The sequence below is a fragment of the Eucalyptus grandis genome, chromosome 2 (assembly GCF_016545825.1).
Source record: "Eucalyptus grandis isolate ANBG69807.140 chromosome 2, ASM1654582v1, whole genome shotgun sequence".
NCBI classification, from domain to species: Eukaryota; Viridiplantae; Streptophyta; class Magnoliopsida; order Myrtales; family Myrtaceae; genus Eucalyptus; species Eucalyptus grandis.
In genome coordinates, this window is record NC_052613.1 from 13,677,487 (window position 1) to 13,696,269 (window position 18,783).

Here is an 18,783-nt window from a genome sequence, read left to right on the forward strand (position 1 = left end):
TACGAATAAGCTCGCATACTCTTCGTGTTGAAATACTAAAAAATCAGACGGTCCTCTCTTCTACATATTAATATATCTTGATTAAGAAAATCTTATTCTATATAGTTTCTCCGAATTAAAATAATAATATATTTTTTTTTTTCTGTTGAAGTGGGTTATTCTGTTCGAAGCTTCCTCACTGTAAAAAGCACGCACACGTTCTCAAAGGCCGAATTATCCGGTAGTCTTCAGGTCCAGGATACTTGCTATGGATCCGCCCTTATCCAACGTTGAAAACTGCTCTCTCGCCGGATCGATGATGGACGGTGGGTGCATCATTACAAGACGGACCTCACGCCCATCCGACAATCTCAACCGCTCCCTTTGCAGCTCCCTGTCGGATTTGATTTGATTATTTTTGTTCACATTGGAGCCTCTTCTTTTTATTTCATTTTTAAAAATTTCTTGGGACCTACCATTGTCTACCCTTGCCTATGAGTCCCATGACACGTGTCGTGAAGCTCAATGCATCAATTTTAGGGTGGGGTAAAGTTAAATGGATGCGCTTAATATTTACTAAAATCATTAGGACTTCTTAACATGTAGTCCAAGGATACTTGTTAAATATTTGAATAGAGAAATATTGTTCTATTTGATGCACCGTCTCCCTTATATCTTTTACATGTAATGTTTTGTGAACGATTTTCTTTCTTTATTAAGTACAATTAAGAAGTGATCTCGAAATATTCATTAACAAGACTCAAATTAAATTTATAGCAATGATTTGTAATTTACGCGCTTGCTTTTGAATAAGAAGATTTCGTCTTTCCCAATACAGCAATATTCACGAACCCACATAGTGCCCGATTTTCTCTTAATACACAAATAGTGTCGAGTGTTCTACTCATTGAACCTATTACTAAGTAGTAAGAACTAATTGTTCTTAAGATATTATCATTGAAGAAAATAATGATATTTGTGATGCTTCGTTGCATTGTGACTTTATTGGGTAGATAAATGACCTATCATTTTGAGAGGATATAAAAATCTTTTTTTCATACATATAAGATTCATTGATCAGGGACAAAGTAGTTGGAGGTATTACGGCATAATTTTTGTCGTATCCCTTTGTTTTTGATACTTGTCCAGTACAGGACACAATCTTTTTTTTTTTTTTTTGGGGGCATTGAAAGGGGCGAAACCCAAAAGTTACGCCAAAAACAAGACACCATATTAGCTAGCGTATGGACAAGGCTAGGCAACTGTTCCCACCACCTCTCTCTTCCTACATATTCTATACTCTTTTTCTAAATTTGCCAATGTGGCGCCACATTATCGATTGGACACTACAAGTAATGGTAGGCACGGAAAGGTTTTATTGTACAAGCCGACAATGTCAGGACATTGCACTGCCACAAAAAAGTAAGAGAGATAAATTGCCTGAACATCAATTTTAAAAGAACCAAAACTGTATTTAGGCAATTTGGTTGATGTCCCAACGTAAGTATCTTCCCACAATTGTGTTCATTTCAAGTTCGAGAAAAGATCATCGAAACTTGATAGCAAAACTACAAATTGACAAGGATGATACTGGAAGCAAAAATGATTTTCAAGTACCATCCTTCCCTCAAATCAATAACTAAAAAACTCCAACGACAACAATATAATCATATCAAGGCTTTGTATTGTGGAATTGTATATCAAATTGAATTCGAGACATGATACCTTGTCCAATGGGTTAATCAAGCACTGATACCATGCACCCATCTTTGAAAACATAAATAAACGAACAATTTCCAATGCTAATTCGAGTTAATCATCAGAAAATGACCTCTTTCATCAAATTGACAAGTAAGGTAATGACATAAAATAAAGATGCAAATTTGAGAAGATCAGAATACCCAAGATTTATTCAAGATTCGACTAGTAGTTTGATATGACAAAGTAAACCACTTCCCAATTTTTTCTTTTTTTCTTTGGTTGAAAGACACATTCATTCATATGAAGAAACAAACCCTACTAGGGTTAGACTATTGAGTTTTTGAACATAAAATATTCCATAGGGAAAGATGGGGTAAAGACAATTAATTGGTAGGGAGAGTCTTGTTTCGGTGGGCCTTGGTGACCCAATCAATGGCTTGATTAGTCTCTTGAAGGCAGTGGGCAATAAAGAAAACACGGTCCTCGAACTTGATGCGTGAACCAATCTAAAGTTCTTCACATTTTCCAATTCCAATGAATCCCATGAACATTTGTGTACACTCAAATGAGCATATGGTACCCCACTCATGTCTCGTGAATTTCCGCCACTTATGGCTCATGAATTTCCACCCCCTCATTTATATCCCACCAAATCAAGAGCTCCATTTTTAATGTCAACCCAAAAACATAAATATATAAAAAAGAAGAAAAATAGACACTGACTTCACCAAATAAATGAGTAATAATAGCATTATACTCACATTGTCAGTCCCTTACAAGCATGTAATGGACAGTATGATGTAGCATAAACCGCGGACAAATTGGATCCAAACAACAAGAAGCAAAGTACTTGGTAAACGATGAAAGTTAGAAATTGAAGTTTAGAGCTTTGGTCGGGCGTAGAGTATCCTTTGTATTTACGGTTTTGATTTAGATGATAAAATGTGTGGAATAAGGAGTAAAGATTGAAAATCTTCTTGACAAAATACTTGATTGGCAGATTTTCGGAATCAACATAAAATAAACTACAAAAGGACAGGAAGACCAAGACTTTCACCTACCAAAAACAATAAACAAAGACCTAGACTTTCAATAATGCGCATAAGTGGTTAGACGAATCAATATAACATACCTTTTGTCCACAAGTGATTGTCTCGTAATGTTTAGAGAATATCCTCAGATATTTGTAGTTTCCATAATCATATATTTGTTCATGTAGATAAATCATAAACTTAGGAAGACCAAGATTTTTCATTATATAACTACAAGTCATCAGAGACGGCTAACTTTCTCTATTCAATAAGGAAAACAAAAGCACGTGCTTTGAGCTAAACAAGAAAAAGGGTTAGGCACACCAACCAATCCATTAAGCAAGTTGCTTTGTTTTACTCTGTCAATAATAAAGGAGCCACAAATAACCATCTAACAGTATGATCTACTGGAAATTATGGTCTACACATAAAACTCATGAACAGGAAGATCGTGTTCAAAAGGACTAGCATTCTCCTATTAATCTGCTCCTGATCATTAATTACTTCCTCAGCACTCTTCAGCAGATCATAGACACCCATCTTGCTGCGAATTTTTAGCATTGTCATGGCCACGTATAACATAAACTCAGGAAGACCAAGACTTTCCTGGATGCAAATTGACTTTGTTACTTCACTTTTTACATTTTTTTTTTCCCGTTTCCATTGATTGAAATATTATTTAAGAATCAGCATTTATTGTTGTTCTCTTGCTCAAAATCAACAATAATGTTCGTCTAACTGTTTTCACGTTGAATCATACTTTAATTATTCATTCATTTATCTCTATGGTACTTGTCAATTAGAATTATGTCTAGATTTTCATGTATCTTATCAAATATAAGCTTAATAAAAGCGAAAAGAAAAGCTAAAAAATAAAAAAATAAAAAAAAAGCAAAAAACTGAAAAAGAAATAAGAAATGAAGGAATGGGGCAAGAGAGAGCACCCCCATTCCCACGGCCACCGCCATGCTGTTGGCGTCCGCACCACCGCCAAGGCGACTCATTCCAATGGTGTTGCCACTATCGCAACTAGTGAAACTAGCTAGATCAACCATCACATCCAATTGCCTTTAATTACCTAATGATTGGTTTAATTTGATCTAGAGGGGCATTCACAACATAAAGAATGAATTCTAGGATTCATGATTTCTCACTTGTATCGTCAAAAGTTGGTATCCATCGGAAGTTCACGTCATCCAACGGTGGATGTACTATTCTTAAAGGCTTGATTACCCAATTGAAACTAAAAACCGTGAAATGAATTGGAGGGGAGCTTCGGAAAACTCCAAATAGTAGGCATTATGGATTGTTAAGGTATCTTCCATTACTTTTTTATTCGATTTATATGCTCTTTATGTATATGTAATTTCTCTCTATTTTTTAGTTTAATATTTTGAATTTGACTTTCTAATATGGTATATGAACCGAGTCTACCCTTTTTTTTCAACTTTCACGTGAGAGAGGATGTTAAAATATCACAAGGAGTATTGAAACATCCCATTGCGGTCTTTCTTCACTTATTAGCTCAATGTTTGGTTCAAACTTCTAACATTAGCAAATACAATGTGATTGATTAAAAATAAATTAAAATCGGACTTTAAAGCCTATAACTTGGCTTTTCTTGCCCTTTTTAATTTTTTTTTTTATAGGAGGGTGGTTATTTGTTTTGCATGGTGGTGGGGAAAATTGTCTAAAATGTCATAAACATATTGCACTTGTGCTAATTCAGTCCTAAACCTTTTTACTTCTTGCCAATTCAGTCCATCCAGCTAATTTTGGCAAAAAATTATTAACATGAACAACCGACGCTTGCATTACCCTTTTTTAAATAATATATCAATAATATTTTTTTATTGTTTTTTCCCTTTTTTTTATTTTTTCATTTTTTTGGCTTTTTCTTTTGGGCTCACCGACCATGGGCGAGGACTAACCGGCCCTCGCCGGCTCTGGTCGAGGACATCACGCCCCTTGCTAGCCAAGGCGAAGGGCCGGCTCTGGTTGAGGACGTCACGCCCCTTGTCGGCCAAGGCGAGGGCGTGCAAAAATCTACAAGACATACCAGGGTACTTCCCATTGCAAGCCTAAAAAATGTGATTGTTTTGATGATTTTGTTTTTCCTGAATGATAATGCTAATGCAAAACTATGGGGGATCGCTGATCACCAGTGATTGTGGCCTATTGGCACAAGCTGATATTTCACGAACGCGAGGACACAAGGATAACCCCCTAGCGATGATGGCGCATGAATCTTGTCTTATCCGTGATGGGAGCTCTGGCAGCTTGGTAGGGTCATAGTAACGAAACTTGCCTACCATATATAAATGGTTGTGAGTAGTATTGGATAACAGTCTTCTCACAATCTTATATCAAAATACATCGTGGCAAACGTGAGGCTTTCATGATGACGTAACGGAGTGACAAAGTATAGTCTCCCTGATTGCTCTTCTTTCCCTTTCCTTGAAAACAAAGAAAAAAGAAAATGTGCTCTGAGCTGGTGCAGGAATTTGAATAGAAGAAAGATGAAATTTGAACGTTGACAAGGAAGTCAGATTTATATGGATTATAATCTGCAGGATTCATTCAAATTTAATTGTCATATTCACCAACTTGAAAACACCTGTTTTAAATCCTATTTTTTGCATCTTTACAATAGCTGCTGCTGCTGTTGGAAGTAAGAAAGCTTCTTCATTTGACTTTGAATGTAGACCTCGATAATTGACATCATGATACAGATTAATCTTTTTGAGCATGTCACCGAAAAAACAGTTTAAAGCATATCATTACACCTACCAAAATAAATGGCCTTTTATTTTTCTTTTGTCAAGTTGCAAAAGATGAACATAAGCACATCATTTGCCTACCTCAACAGTGTTTGCATTTGATCCTTCTGAGAGAGTTTGCCAAATAAAGAAGACGGTGAGATATTCTGCAAAACAAGCACAGTTGAGAGGATTCAGGTCACTGAGTTAGGGCATGAAAAAAAAAAAAAAAAAAAGATATTTGGAAGAGAAAATACAACATATGCTGAATTTGCAGAAAAAACATTGGTATAAGAGCAACAAGTCTTCATGATTCTCACACAAAGCATAGTGCATTTCCATAAGTGGAAAGATGAGCCATAATTGGGCACCGAACAAAGTTCAAGATATATCATCAATCCAGACAAGCACATCCGTGCATCACTATTCCAGCACTGTGAGCTAGCCCATGAAGTGTTATTTGTTTTGAGGAATAATAGTCACTCGTATGAAACAAAGGTGGACTAGCTGTACCCCATCAGCATTATAACCATTTCATTGTGTGCTTCCTTATCAAACAACACAGAGCAACCTAAATGTCTAGCTAGTTTGAGGCAAATTATGTGAAGCTTGTCCATGGAAAAACGTGAACTTTTTAGCATCAAATTGAGGATTCATAATAGAAATGGATCCTGGAGCAGTAGCAGTAGCTATATGACAAGTGTGGAAGAAGAAAGAAGTCCAAAGCATTACCTGAAGAATAAAAATTAGACATTGCAGAGAAATCTTCTTATTGAATCCAAACTCAATCAACTACAATGAAAGGGATTTCTTGGATAGGGTGCCAACAGTCATCACTATGAGTTTTGAGCATCAATCTTTCAGAATTTCACATTGCATTATGACGAATACTTGGAGCAGGGAGCAAAGCCATCCTCTGGCAAGTACCAGTAACCTACAAAAGATAGTTGTTTGAGCGAGGAGAGAGAGATCACTTGATAATCTTTCCATGTTCCTCATGTTTCTCATCCAAGGAGAAATTAGAGACAAGGGAAACAGAATACTCCACGCTTCTTACATCCTCCACCATTGATAGTCTTTCCACAGTCCTCATATTTTTCATCCAAAAGTCTGAAACAGGGCGAGCAATTAGTCCTGAATAAAAATTATCTTTCATGCATAATGAACAACTACAAGAGTGATCAGAACAAAATTATACACACACCTAATTGACTGCAACAAAAAGTGAACCAGGATACCCTATTGATGAGTTTTTTTTTATAATTGCTGGATAACTCTTATGATTATGTTAACAAACAAGTATGGAAGACCACTAATCACTGGTGTTAGAGACTTATTGGCATGGGCTGATATTTTACAAAAGTGAGGTCAGGTCATCAAATGACTTGGTACGAGCTACTAACTCTTAAGACTGATTGCCTACACCTACTGGTATATCTCCAATGCTTGAAATACAGTAACCATTAAACATAAATCACTTGATCCTGGAACTGTCACTACATAAATCACTGTCATGATTGGGTGGACAAAAGGCAGGGTTTGTAGAGTAACCTGAGCTAGGTTTTGTGAAGATTAACTAAAGCTCTGGCAGCTTAGTGGGATAACGATGAGACTTGCCTACCCAAGATAACTGGGTTGCAAGTGGTATTGGATGATGACCTTCTTGCAATTTTAAATCAAAATACTTCGTGGCAGACGTGAGACTTTTAGGATTACTCAACAGAGCAACAAAGCATAGTCTCCTGATTGCTCCTCTCCGCCTTTCCTTTACAACAAAGAAAATGAAAATGTTCTCTGAGATGGTGTGAGATTTAAATAGAAGAAAGATGAATTGTGAACTTTAACAAGAAAGTCAGATTTGAATAGATTATAATATGCAAGGTTCATTGAAATTTAGTTCTCATATTTGCCAACTTGAGAACCCGTTATAGATCCCATTTTTGCATCTTTACAATAGCTGTTATTCAAAGTAATAAAGCTTCTTAATTTGACTTTGAATATAGACCTTGATAATCAACATCATGATAAAGATTAATCTTATTTAGACCTTGTCACAAAAAGAAAAAAAAAATTAAAGCATATCGATGCACCTACCAAAATTAATAGCTTTTTTTTTTTATCTTTTGTCAGGTTGCAAAAGATGAACATAAGTACATCAGTTGCCTACCTCAACAGTATTTGCATTTGATCAGCCCAAGAGATTTTGCCAGACACAGATGACAGTGGGATCTTCTGCAAGACAAGCACAGTCGAGAGAATTCGGGTCAGTGAGCTAGGGCATAAGAAACAGATATTTGGAAGAGAAAATACAGCAAATGCTGAAATTGCAGAACAATTTCGATATGAGAGTGACAATTTTTTCATAATTCTCACGCAATGCATGGTGCATTTCCATTTGCAAATTCTTTATGTGTCATCCAAGTGCAGAGATAAGCAATTTTTGGCCATCACAATCGATATAGACAGGCACATTTGACACATCATAATTCCAGCACCATGAGCAAGTCCATGGAGGTATTATTTGTTCAAGGAATTGTCATTGGCTGTACCACATTAGCATTATAACCATTTCATTGTGTACTTCCTTGGTAAACAAAACAGGGCAACCCAAATGTCAACGTTGGACATTCAGCAGCTGGTTTGTGGACATTTATGTGAAGCACGTCCATGGAAAAAAATGAACATTTTAGCATTGAGTTGAGGAAGCATAATGAAAATGGATCCTGGAGCAGCAGTAGCTAAATGACAAGTGTGAAAGAAAGAAGTCCAAATCATTACCTGAAGAGCAAAACTTAAAACAGTGGAGAGAAATCTTCCTGTTGGATCCGAACTAGATTAATCACAATGAGTGGGATTTCTTGGATGAGGTGCCAGTAGTTGCCCGCAAAAGAGGATCCATCCTTCAAAATCTCACATTGAATTATGTGGAATACGTTGAGGCAGGGAGGGAAGCCATCCTCTGGCAAGTACCCAAACTTCGAGCAACATAGAAAATATAACTTTTGAGGGAGGAGAGATGACCATGAACACCACTTGATAGTCTTTCCACTCCTCATATTTCTCATCCAAAGAGAGGTTAGAGAGGAAGGAAACAGAAGACCCCATGCATCATACATCCTCCACCGTTGATGGTCTTTCCACATTCCCCATATTTCTCATCCAAAAACCTGGAACGGGTGATCAATTAGTCCTGAATAACAGTTGCCTTTCATGCTTAATGAACAACTACAAGAGTGATCCGACAAACAAAATCATATGCATACCCACCCAAAAGCAACCAAAAATGAGCAAACAAGACAAGAACCGGGATACTTTGCTTTATTATTGTCAGGAATCGGTGACCCTTTTGAATGGTTTTTCCTTTTGCTAAAAAACCCTTATGGCTATGTTAACTAAGTATGGGAGACTGCTAATCACTAGCGATGGTGACTTATTGGTATGGGTTGATATTCTACAAATGTGAGGCTAGGAGATTCGAATGACTTGGTACAGGCTGATAACGCTTAAGAATGATTGCCTACACCAGTTGGTATATCCGGAATGCTAGAAATGCAGTAATCTTTGACCATAAATCACTTGATCCTGAAACTGTCACTCCTACAAATTAAAAAAGCACTTTCAAACTGCGTTTCTTGTAAAAATGTAGGAGAGCTGGGTCATGATTGGGTGGATGAAAGGCAAGGTGTGTAGAGTAAACCTGAGCTAGGTTTTGTGAAGATTAACTGTGATGGCTCTTACGTTGGAGGAACTAAACATGCTGTCATTGGGATTATGGCCAGAAATGAAACAGGGAAGATAATTGCCTGCAGAGGTGTGGTAGTGCAAGCTAGATCTGCAAAGGAGGCTGAATTACTTGCTGTTCGAAAGAGCATTGCAGTAGCTAAAAAAAAAGCTGAATCAAGGTAGTAGTGGAGCTGAATGCAGCTGTGGTATACAAGGATATTATCAATTTTCCCAAACAGTGCAATTAAAGACTAAAGGATGTGCCTGATGGGATTCAAGAAGCTAAAGATCATTTTGCAGCCCCAAATTTTAGCTATATTTCACGAAAACCAAATGCTTGTGCCCATTAGGTAGCTTTGCCAAAACTGGGACCTACATCTATATCCCCCATCCTTCTTATCACATTTGGCTTATTTCAACCGTGAGTTGCTGGCCTAAAAAGAAAAGACCCCATCGAGGACACACACGACACACCCAAATGTCAGTCTCTGACCTTCAGTGGCTGGTTTTTGGAAATTCTATGAGAAACATCTCCACAGGAAAAAATCAATCTGTATTAAGCATCAAACTGAAGAACAAAACAGAAATTGATACCTTCAAACCCAAAATATTGACCGCAACCCCAGAAAGCTGACTTTAGGTGGAACAACGAATTGTGGCAGATAGCAAATGGAAGCAAAAGAATGAAAGAAGTTATAAGAATTACCTGAAGAAGGAAAAGTAGTCAATGAAGATAAATCATTTGTCATGGCTCGGGTGTGATCAATTTCAATTCACTGGATTTGAACACCATCAATGTAGAAGGGAGGGATCTCTTGGATGAGGGGCCAATAGTTGCCAGTGAGTTTTGAGCAGTGATCTTTCAGAATCTTGCATAGAAATATCCCAAAATTTGGACAAATCATAGTCTTCCTTATTGCTCCTTTCCACCTTTTCCCAACAACAAAGAAAAAGAAAATGTGCTGTGAGATGGTGTGGGAAGTTGAATAGGAGAAAGATAAATGATGAACTTTAACAAGGAACTCAGATTTAAATGGCTGATACTGCAGGGCTCAATCAAATTTTGTTGTCATATTCACCAACTTGAAAACACCTGTTTTAAATCCTATTTTTTGCATCGTTACAGTAGCTGCTGTTGTTATAAGTAAAAAAGCTTCTCCATTTGACCATGAATATAGAACTCGAAAATTGACATCATGATATGGATTAATCTTTCGGAGCATGTCACTAAAAAAAAAGTTTAGAGCATATCAGTACACCTACCAAAATAAATAGCCTTTTGTTTTTGTTTTGTTTATTTTTTTTTTGTAAAGTTGCAAAAGATAAACGTAAGCACATTAGTTGCCTAACTTGACAGTGTTTGCATTTGATCCTACCGAGAGATTTTGCCAAGCAAAGATGACAGTGGGATGTTTTGCCCAACAAGCATAGTAGAGATAGTTCAGGTCACTGAGCTAGAGCATAAAAAAGAAGATATTTGGAAGAGAAAATACAACAAACGCTGAAATTGCAGAAAAATATCAATATAAAAGCAACAATTCTTCATGATTCTCACGCAAAGCATAGTGCATTTGCATGAGTGGAAAGATAAACAAGTTTTGGGAATGAAAAAAGTTCAAAATATAACATCAAACAGGCACATCCACGCATCATAATTCCAGCACTGTGAGCAAATCCATGCAAGTATTATTTGTTTTGAGGAATAGTCACTTGTATAAAACAATGGTTGACTCGCTGTACGATGCAAGCATTTTAACCATTTCATTGCGTACTTCCTTGTTAAACAAAACAGAGCAACCTAAATGTCAATGTTGGACCTTCGGTAACTGGTTTGTGGAAATTTAGGTGAAGCTCGTCCATTGAATAACATGAACTTTTTAGTATCGAGTTGACGATTTCAGAATAGACATGGATCCTGCAGCAGCAACAGTAGCTAAATGACGAGTGTGCAAGAAAGAAAGGAAGTCTGAATCATTACCTAAAGGACAAAAATTAGACATTGGAGAGATATCTTCTTATATTACCCGAACTCGATCAACTACGATGAGCTGGATATCTTGGATGAGGTGCCAATAGTCACCACTGAGTTTTGAGCATCAATCTCTCAGAATTTGAAATTGCATTGTGCCGAATACTTGGAAGAGGGAAAGAAGCCATCCTCTGGCAAGTTCCAGTACCCATAAAATGTAGCCATTCGAGAATGGAGAGATAGCTGTGAAGATCACTTGATAATCTTTCCACATTCCTCATAGTTCTCATCCAAAGAGATGTAGAGACGAAGGAAACAGAACACTCCATGCTTGTTACATCGTCCACAGTTGATAGACTTTCCACATCCCTCATATTTCTCAGCCAAAAATCTGAAACAAGACAAAGCAATTAGTCCTGCATAAAAATTACCTTTCATGCGTAGAGTGCTCAGAACAAAATTATATGCATACCCAATTCACAGCAATGAAAAATGAACTGGGATACCCTCTTGATGATTTTCTATTTGTTTTTTTTTTCATTGAAAAATTCTTGTGATTTGTTAACTCACAAATATGGGAGACCACCAACCACTAGTGATGGTGACTCATTTGTTTGCTTAATAACTCCTAGGAATGATTGCCTAGACCTGTTGGTATATCTGGAAAGCTCAAAATATAGTAACTTTTACCCTTAAATCACCAGATACTAAAAACTATCACTTGCACAGGTCAAAAAAGCTCTTTTGAAGGGTGTTCCAGTAAAAATGGAAGCAGAGTCATGATCGGGTGGATGAAAGGCACGGTGCCTGGAGTGAACCTGAGGTAGGTTTTGTGAAGATTAACTAAGATGGGTCTTACAAAACATGCCTTTGTTGGGATTGAGGCCGGAAATGAAATAGAGGAGATGCATGCCTGCAGAGGAGGCTGAATCACTTGCTGTTCGAAAGTGCATTGCAGTGACTGAAGAGAAAAGCAGGCCCAACGCAGTAGATGAGATGGATGCTGCAGTGGCATACAAGAATATCATCAACTTCCGCAAGCAGTGCAATTAGAGACTAAAGGAAGCTCTTGATGGGATTCAAGCAACTAAATATCATTCTTTCAGCCCTGAATTTTTGTTGTATTTCACGATAAGTCGGTTTCTGGAAATTCCATTCGGCACTTTGCCATGGGAAAAAATTAATTCGCATAAAGCATCGAATTGAAGAACAGAAGCGAAATTGATGCATTCAAGACCGAAAAACTTACCCTAACCGCAAGAAAACTGACTGCACATTGAAGGATGAATCGTGTCATTTGGCAAATGAAAGCGAAAGCGGATCGATCTCACTTCATTGGATCCGAACCCAATCAATGCGTATGTTAGGGGATTTCTCGGACTTCCAGAAAGTTACGTGAAACATCTACATGGGAAAGTATCGATTTGTATTGAGCATCGAGTTGAGGAAGCAGAATGGGAAATCGATGCCTTCGAAACCATAAACTTACCCGAACCCTAGAAAACTTGACTGTACCAGGACGAATCAATTTGTTGGATCAGATGGCGATCAATCACGATGCTCGGGATCTATGAGGGGCCAATAGTCGCCGGTGTGTTTTGAGCATCGATCTTTTAGAATCTCGCATCCATGAATTATGAATGTATGGAGGGAGGGAGGGAGGCCATCCTCTGGCAAGTCCCTCAACTTCGGGCAATCTTCAATCCTTAAACGTCGGAGAGAGGAGAGATGGTTCCGAAGACCGCGTGATAATCTTTCCACGTTCCTCATATTTGTTATATAAAGACGTGTTAGAGAGGAAGGATAGAGAAGACGCCACGCATCCTCCTCGTCCTCGTCTCCTGAAGGAAACCACACCTTCTCTCCCTCCCCTCCCATGCTGCTTCCGTCGATATTTAGAAACGTGAGGGACATGAGCAGGGGTAAGCCCCATTCTCTCATTGGCTGCTCCAGATTCTCGCACCCATTAATTATGAGGGTCACTAAATTGGGAGGCAAACCTCCATCAGGCAAGCATTTGATATTTTTGCACTGTCTAATAAGGAGGTACTCGAGGGATGTAAGATGACACCAGTGATTTGGCAGAGACTTCATCTTCGGACAATCACTAATTTCAAGAGACAACAAGGTGATGGGAAGGGGAGGGAAATTCTCCATCTCCAATGCTGGACACTCACTAATATTCAAAATAGTGAGATTACTAAAGCTGGCAATAGATTTTAGCATTTCATTTCCATCTTCCCACAAGTATTGTAACTGGTCACACCCTTCTATATGAAGCTCCTTTAGCTTGATCAAGTTACTCATTAACCCATGATCAAAGCAAACAAGCTCTACAAGATTCTTAATTCTAAGATTGGTCAAAGAAGTTAGGTTGACCAATCTCTTCAAGATCTCCTTGTTACAATCCTTAAGGAACAACTCATGGAGAGATGGAAGACAAACATCATTGGTTGAGTTTTTCAAATGTGGACATGAATGAATTTCAAGCCTTATGAGATGATCAAGTTGACAAGGTAATGTCCCGACCAACAAAGGACAGCCCCAGACAACAAGATGCTGCAAACAGAAGAATGAAACTTCTTCTTCTGAGCCCTCGACATAGGGAGACCAATCCTTCCATACCAACATCTCTTTGAACTCTAAAGTGGTTAACAATGAAAAAGGCCTTCTACCTCTGTAAAATTCAGAGCCTATCATTCTTATTGCACATAGACGTTTAAGAGATAATTCCTTAAGTGAAGGTAGTTGTCCAAGTATGGGTAGTGATATAACATTAGGACAATCCCACAAGCACAAAGACACTATTTTAGAATAGGACGTACAACCTAACCATGATGGGAATCTTGCACCACCATAGTTCAAAATAGTGAGATTTTCAAGATTAGTGTGAGGATGCAAAAAGTCAAGCACTCGTGCTTCATGCTCATGATCTTGGAGATTTCCCACATGTTTATCCCAGTGCAAGGATAAGTTGGCAAGGTCTAGCTTTCGAAGAAAATTAGCATCGGTTGCATCTATATCTTTTTCTACCATTTGCAATTCTGATATGAATAATTCTCCTTCAAGATGTGGCAACTTCTTTAACTCTTTCAACTGCGACCCTTTCTCTCGTCCTACCACAAATTTGGACAATATAATAAGATCCTCTAAATTACCAATACCCAACGGCATCTCTTTTAGACTCACTGTATCTCTAATATCAAGAAACTGTAAGCTGACTAACTTTGTGATACCTTGAGGCAACTTTGAAAGCATTTGACAACCTCTTAAAATCAGAGCTTGTAATTTGCACAAGGTGTCAATTGACTCAGGTAGCCTCTTGATATGAGTGTACGAGAAATTGAGATATTGAAGATGTTTTAAATCACCAACACAATTCGGTACCTCTTCGATGAAACAATGACATAACGAGAATACTCGCAAGTACTTCAAGTTTTTAAGCAAGTCATGCAGCTCCTTGTTGGAAATAGAGAAATATCCATCACACACCAGAATTAAACTTCTTAGTGCCTTCATTCCTTGATATGGTTTCAGGCATTTTGATGTAACATACCACAATGGGATGAATGATGCATAACGAGTTTTTTCAAGAGATGACACATCATGTTCATTACTTGCCACCTGAGAGCCCCCCGAGCTAAAGCAAGTCCTTCTTGCAATTAACTTTGCCAGATCATTCAAAAGATCATGCATTGAAAACTTAGATACGTCGATACTTGATTGTTGAAGAAATGACCTAGATACTAACTCATCAAAGTGCTTCCGTCCCAATTTCAAGATATTCTCATTTGCTTTTTGCCCATCTAAAAGTCCCTCTGCTATCCATAAGAGTACCAACTCATCCCTCTCAATTTCGTAATCCTTGGGAAAAACCGCACAATAAGCAAAACATCTCTTCAAATGGGAAGGAAGATGGACATAGCTTAATTTTAAAACTGGGAGAACCTCTTCATTCTCTGCTATTGGAAGATCCCATATTTTGTTGTTTAAGGTATCTTCCCATTCATCAGGATTACTTTTAGTACGTAGGACACCGCCCAACACCTTCGCTGCCAAAGGTAAACCTTTACATCTTTCGGCTATTTTCATGCCTATTATTTTAAAAGCCGGGTGGCTCTCAAAATTTGTTGCTCCAAGAGCATGAAAGGCTAATAAGCTGACACAATTATCAAAGGACAATTCCCTCAAATGATATGGCGAAGCTCCTGTTATGGAAGCAACTTTAAGGTTGCGAGTCGTGATGATAATCTTGCTTCCCCTAGCCCCCACTTCAAATGGCTTTAAGAGATCAGTCCATTTTTTGTACTTCTCATTCCAAATATCGTCTAAAACCACAAGAAACTTCTTCCCAGATATACTATCCTTCAACTTAACTTGAAGCACATTAAGATCACCCTCGCTGGACAATCCGGTGATTGACTGCAAAATAGTCTTTGTTATGTCAAAGACATCAAAATCATCTGAGACACAAACCCATGCTCTCTTCTCAAAATAGCTATTCACTTCGGCATTATTATATAGCTGCTGAGCCAAGGCCGTCTTTCCAACACCGCCCATCCCAACTATCGCGACTATGCTTAGTGTGGCATCATTATTTTTGACCTCACGGATCAATAGTTTGAGTATCTCCCTTTCTTCCTCCTCCCTGCCAAAAAACCGACGCTCTGGCAGAGAACTAGTAGAATCCCTTTTATTGATGCAGTTGGATCTGTTCACAACATTCGCTTCCAAGCCTAGACGAGCCATCTCGTCAACGATCGCTTCCAACCTACCATTGATCTCTTGGACCATGGTTTTAGACACAAGCGATGATGGGTTCAGATTCCATCTAGAGGGTTTATTTCGGCCAAAGCAAGAGAACTTCCATTTCATTCGACCTTTGCTTGTGCTGGATTCTACCTCCATCTTAACTTGAGCAGTTTTGATGGCGAACTCATTGAGCAAGTCTTCCGTGTCATAGGCCAAGTCCCCAGCATTATCCAACCATAGCTTCACTAGATGACTACCTTCAAGTTGCTTGTCCTCTGCATCAGCCAGCATTGCATTAATCAATTTCAGCTTTTCCTCCCACTCCTTGAGCAGGGCAATGCTGATTCCTTCTCGTTGTGTAGAGCCCAAAAGGAGAGGAGTCAACTTCTCAAACAAGACTTGAAAGAGGGAAGCCAAGAAGGAACCCAAAACGATCTCTCCAATGGCCATGGCTGAATCGGTCACTGTAGAGAACAACAAAGGTGTTATGATGAAGCAAAGTTAAAATGAGCTAGTGGAGAGTGAAAACTATGAATTATAGGAAGACCAAGACGTTCACTGACCAAAGAGAATAAAAAAACAGACCAAGACTTTTAAGAGACACATACAAAAGGTTAGACAAATCAAAATAAATAATTTTTTGTCCAAGAGTGCTTGTTTTGTCGATTGTTCTCCCTTTTTCTTCAGATCGAGACTTTCCTTGTGGTTATCCAAATAGAGGATAAAATGTGATTTTTCTACACATGACCAACTTAGAGCGCACGCGTATTTTCATCAAAAACTTCATTGCTTACGACTTATGTGTTGGCTTTTCTCGCATTCATATATTGTTAGAATCTTTATGATTCATTGTCCTTTTTTTTCTGCTTTATTGGTGAATAGGCTTTTACGTGACAGTTATAGTGCTGAAAATTTGCATATGTTTAAGTAATGATAAGATTACTGATTCCTCCTTCAACGTGAATGACCATGTGAAGAGATCAAAGGCAGCTAATTTTGTCTGTTCAATAAGGAAAATAAAGCACATGCCTAAACAAGAAAAAAGGGTCAGGCACATCACTAATCCATTAACCAAGTTGGTTTAGTTCGCTTTGCAAATAGTGAAGGAGTGAAAAAATCACCAGCTAACATTATATAATCTACTGAAAATTATACTTTATGCATCAGACTGATGAACAGGAAATTTGTGTTCAGAGGACCATGATTCTCTTATCAAGCGATTCCGATTATCAACTATTACCTCAGCACTCTTGCTACGAGGTTTTAACACTGTAACTGCCACTTAAAGCATACATTGATCACATATCCAGAATATGCGATCAATGAGCAGAATCGTTCGGAGAGCATGTGCTTTCCATCCAGCCTTTCGTCTGTTTATCTACATCTTTTTGTGCAGCAAGAAGGCATTCTCTCTAGAAGCGTTCTTTAAACATTCTGTATTCCGAATCGTTCATAAAGGTGTGAAGTTCACCCAGACATAACGTGCTCTCCATCACAAGCAATGGTGATCTGATGATTCCGACAAGTATGAAAAGATCGAACAAACAAGAAGGTTGCTTTCAACAATGTATTTCCTATTTACCTTGGATGAAAGCAAATGTCCCTCTTTTATTTTTGTCTTCTATTGGTCTATAATTAAGAAAAAAATGACAAGTTTTCCATAATTTGACATCATAATGTAAAATTCACAAGGAAATTAGAGCCATAATAATCTGTTTAACAATATGACTCTTTTTTTTTGGTCTGAGCATTTCACTTCTTTCAGGTGGTGACTTTGTATTTTTTTTTCCCTCTTCCTTCTTTCTATCATATCTTTTACATTTTGGTAGCAGGAATGCACGATCATAAACATTTACTTTTCATTCACACTTTTTTTTAATGAATTATTTCTAAAACATGTACTAAACCCTTAATTCGCCGATTACATGCATTGTTGGTCCCCTCTCTCTCGGGCTCAAAGGGAAAATATATTATATAGAGAGAGAGAGATTAAATCCATGGAGTGATGTGTTCTTGGCTTCACAGCCCCACCAATTAATTATATATCATAAATTTTTTGACTCCTTTAAAAATTAAAATTAAAAATGACCGACTAAAGATTCTTTAGCATGAATTAGAACTTAAAAGGGGGAGTCAACAAAAATAAGAAAGTTACTCACTTTTAGGAGCGTACAATATAAAATGACAAGTTGGGCTTTTTGGGGTTGAAAAATATGTGAAATCTCTTTAATACCAAATTAATGCGCATTATAAAAGATGAACAATCTCAGAAACTATTCTGACGTAGAAATACCTTCTTCTCTAACAAAACACTAAGTCTTCGCATGGTCTTTTTCTAACAAAGCACAATTTTGATTTCCATAATTCAAAATTTAATTTTTTTATCATGAACACCTTCACATTTTTCTCTATCTTGAAAGAAAATACATGAATAAGTTTTCCAGCATTGAACTATCAATGGTTTTTGCATGATGAAAACAAGTCGTCCACATGCAACACCCTTGGGGCTTCGGCAAAAACTACTTCATGTGAAGTTTAATTTGCAATCGAATTGACTTAACTCGATTGATTACACTGGCACACTTTAAAAGAATACTAAATCACAAACACCTTATTAATTCACCTTACCCCCTTCCGTTGATGGTAAATCTACCATAAGAGTGAACATGTGAAAAGACACAACAGAAATTATTTATTTTTTTGGCACCGCAGAACTGTAGCAAACGTGAATTTCCCGGGAATCTCTTCTAAGAGGAATGAAGCTATCCTCTTACGATATTTATTGTTGTTTACCCAATTTAATGGACTAAAATTCCAAACAGATATGTGATTATTTCATGTAAAATCCCAAACTTGTACTTAGCAAAAT

General features: G+C 37.7%; 1 protein-coding gene and 1 long non-coding RNA gene across 13 annotated transcripts in view; both read right to left on the minus strand.

The window, feature by feature from the left end:
* The window catches only part of LOC108957364 (putative disease resistance protein At3g14460), a 45,135-nt gene that overhangs the window by 15,115 nt on the left and 11,237 nt on the right, over positions 1-18,783 (minus strand). Inside the window, exons 2-6 of one of the 6 annotated variants that reach the window (XM_039307886.1) lie at positions 12,412-16,378; positions 11,218-11,553; positions 11,011-11,108; positions 9,900-10,123; positions 8,492-8,637 (exon numbers count right to left, since the gene is read on the minus strand). In XM_039307886.1, coding sequence (XP_039163820.1) covers positions 12,711-16,364 — 3,654 coding nt within the window. In that variant the 5' untranslated portion in view covers positions 16,365-16,378 and the 3' untranslated portion in view covers positions 8,492-8,637; positions 9,900-10,123; positions 11,011-11,108; positions 11,218-11,553; positions 12,412-12,710. Of the gene's footprint in view, positions 1-8,491; positions 8,638-9,899; positions 10,124-10,490; positions 11,109-11,171; positions 11,554-12,036; positions 12,166-12,411; positions 16,379-18,783 lie in introns of those variants that run through there. The other 5 variants (XM_039307889.1, XM_039307885.1, XM_039307888.1 and 2 more) reach the window with 5 other exon arrangements.
* On the minus strand, positions 4,757-8,485 carry LOC108957365. Of its 7 annotated transcripts, XR_005548778.1 has the most exons (7): positions 8,249-8,485; positions 7,638-7,702; positions 7,022-7,235; positions 6,528-6,580; positions 6,203-6,404; positions 5,573-5,637; positions 4,757-5,167 (listed from the first exon to the last, which is right to left on the minus strand). It is a non-coding gene; the product is annotated as an uncharacterized LOC108957365 (long non-coding RNA). The 7 variants fall into 7 exon arrangements; XR_005548781.1 differs by lacking the exon at positions 7,022-7,235; XR_005548780.1 differs by having other exon boundaries at positions 6,203-6,580; positions 7,022-7,230.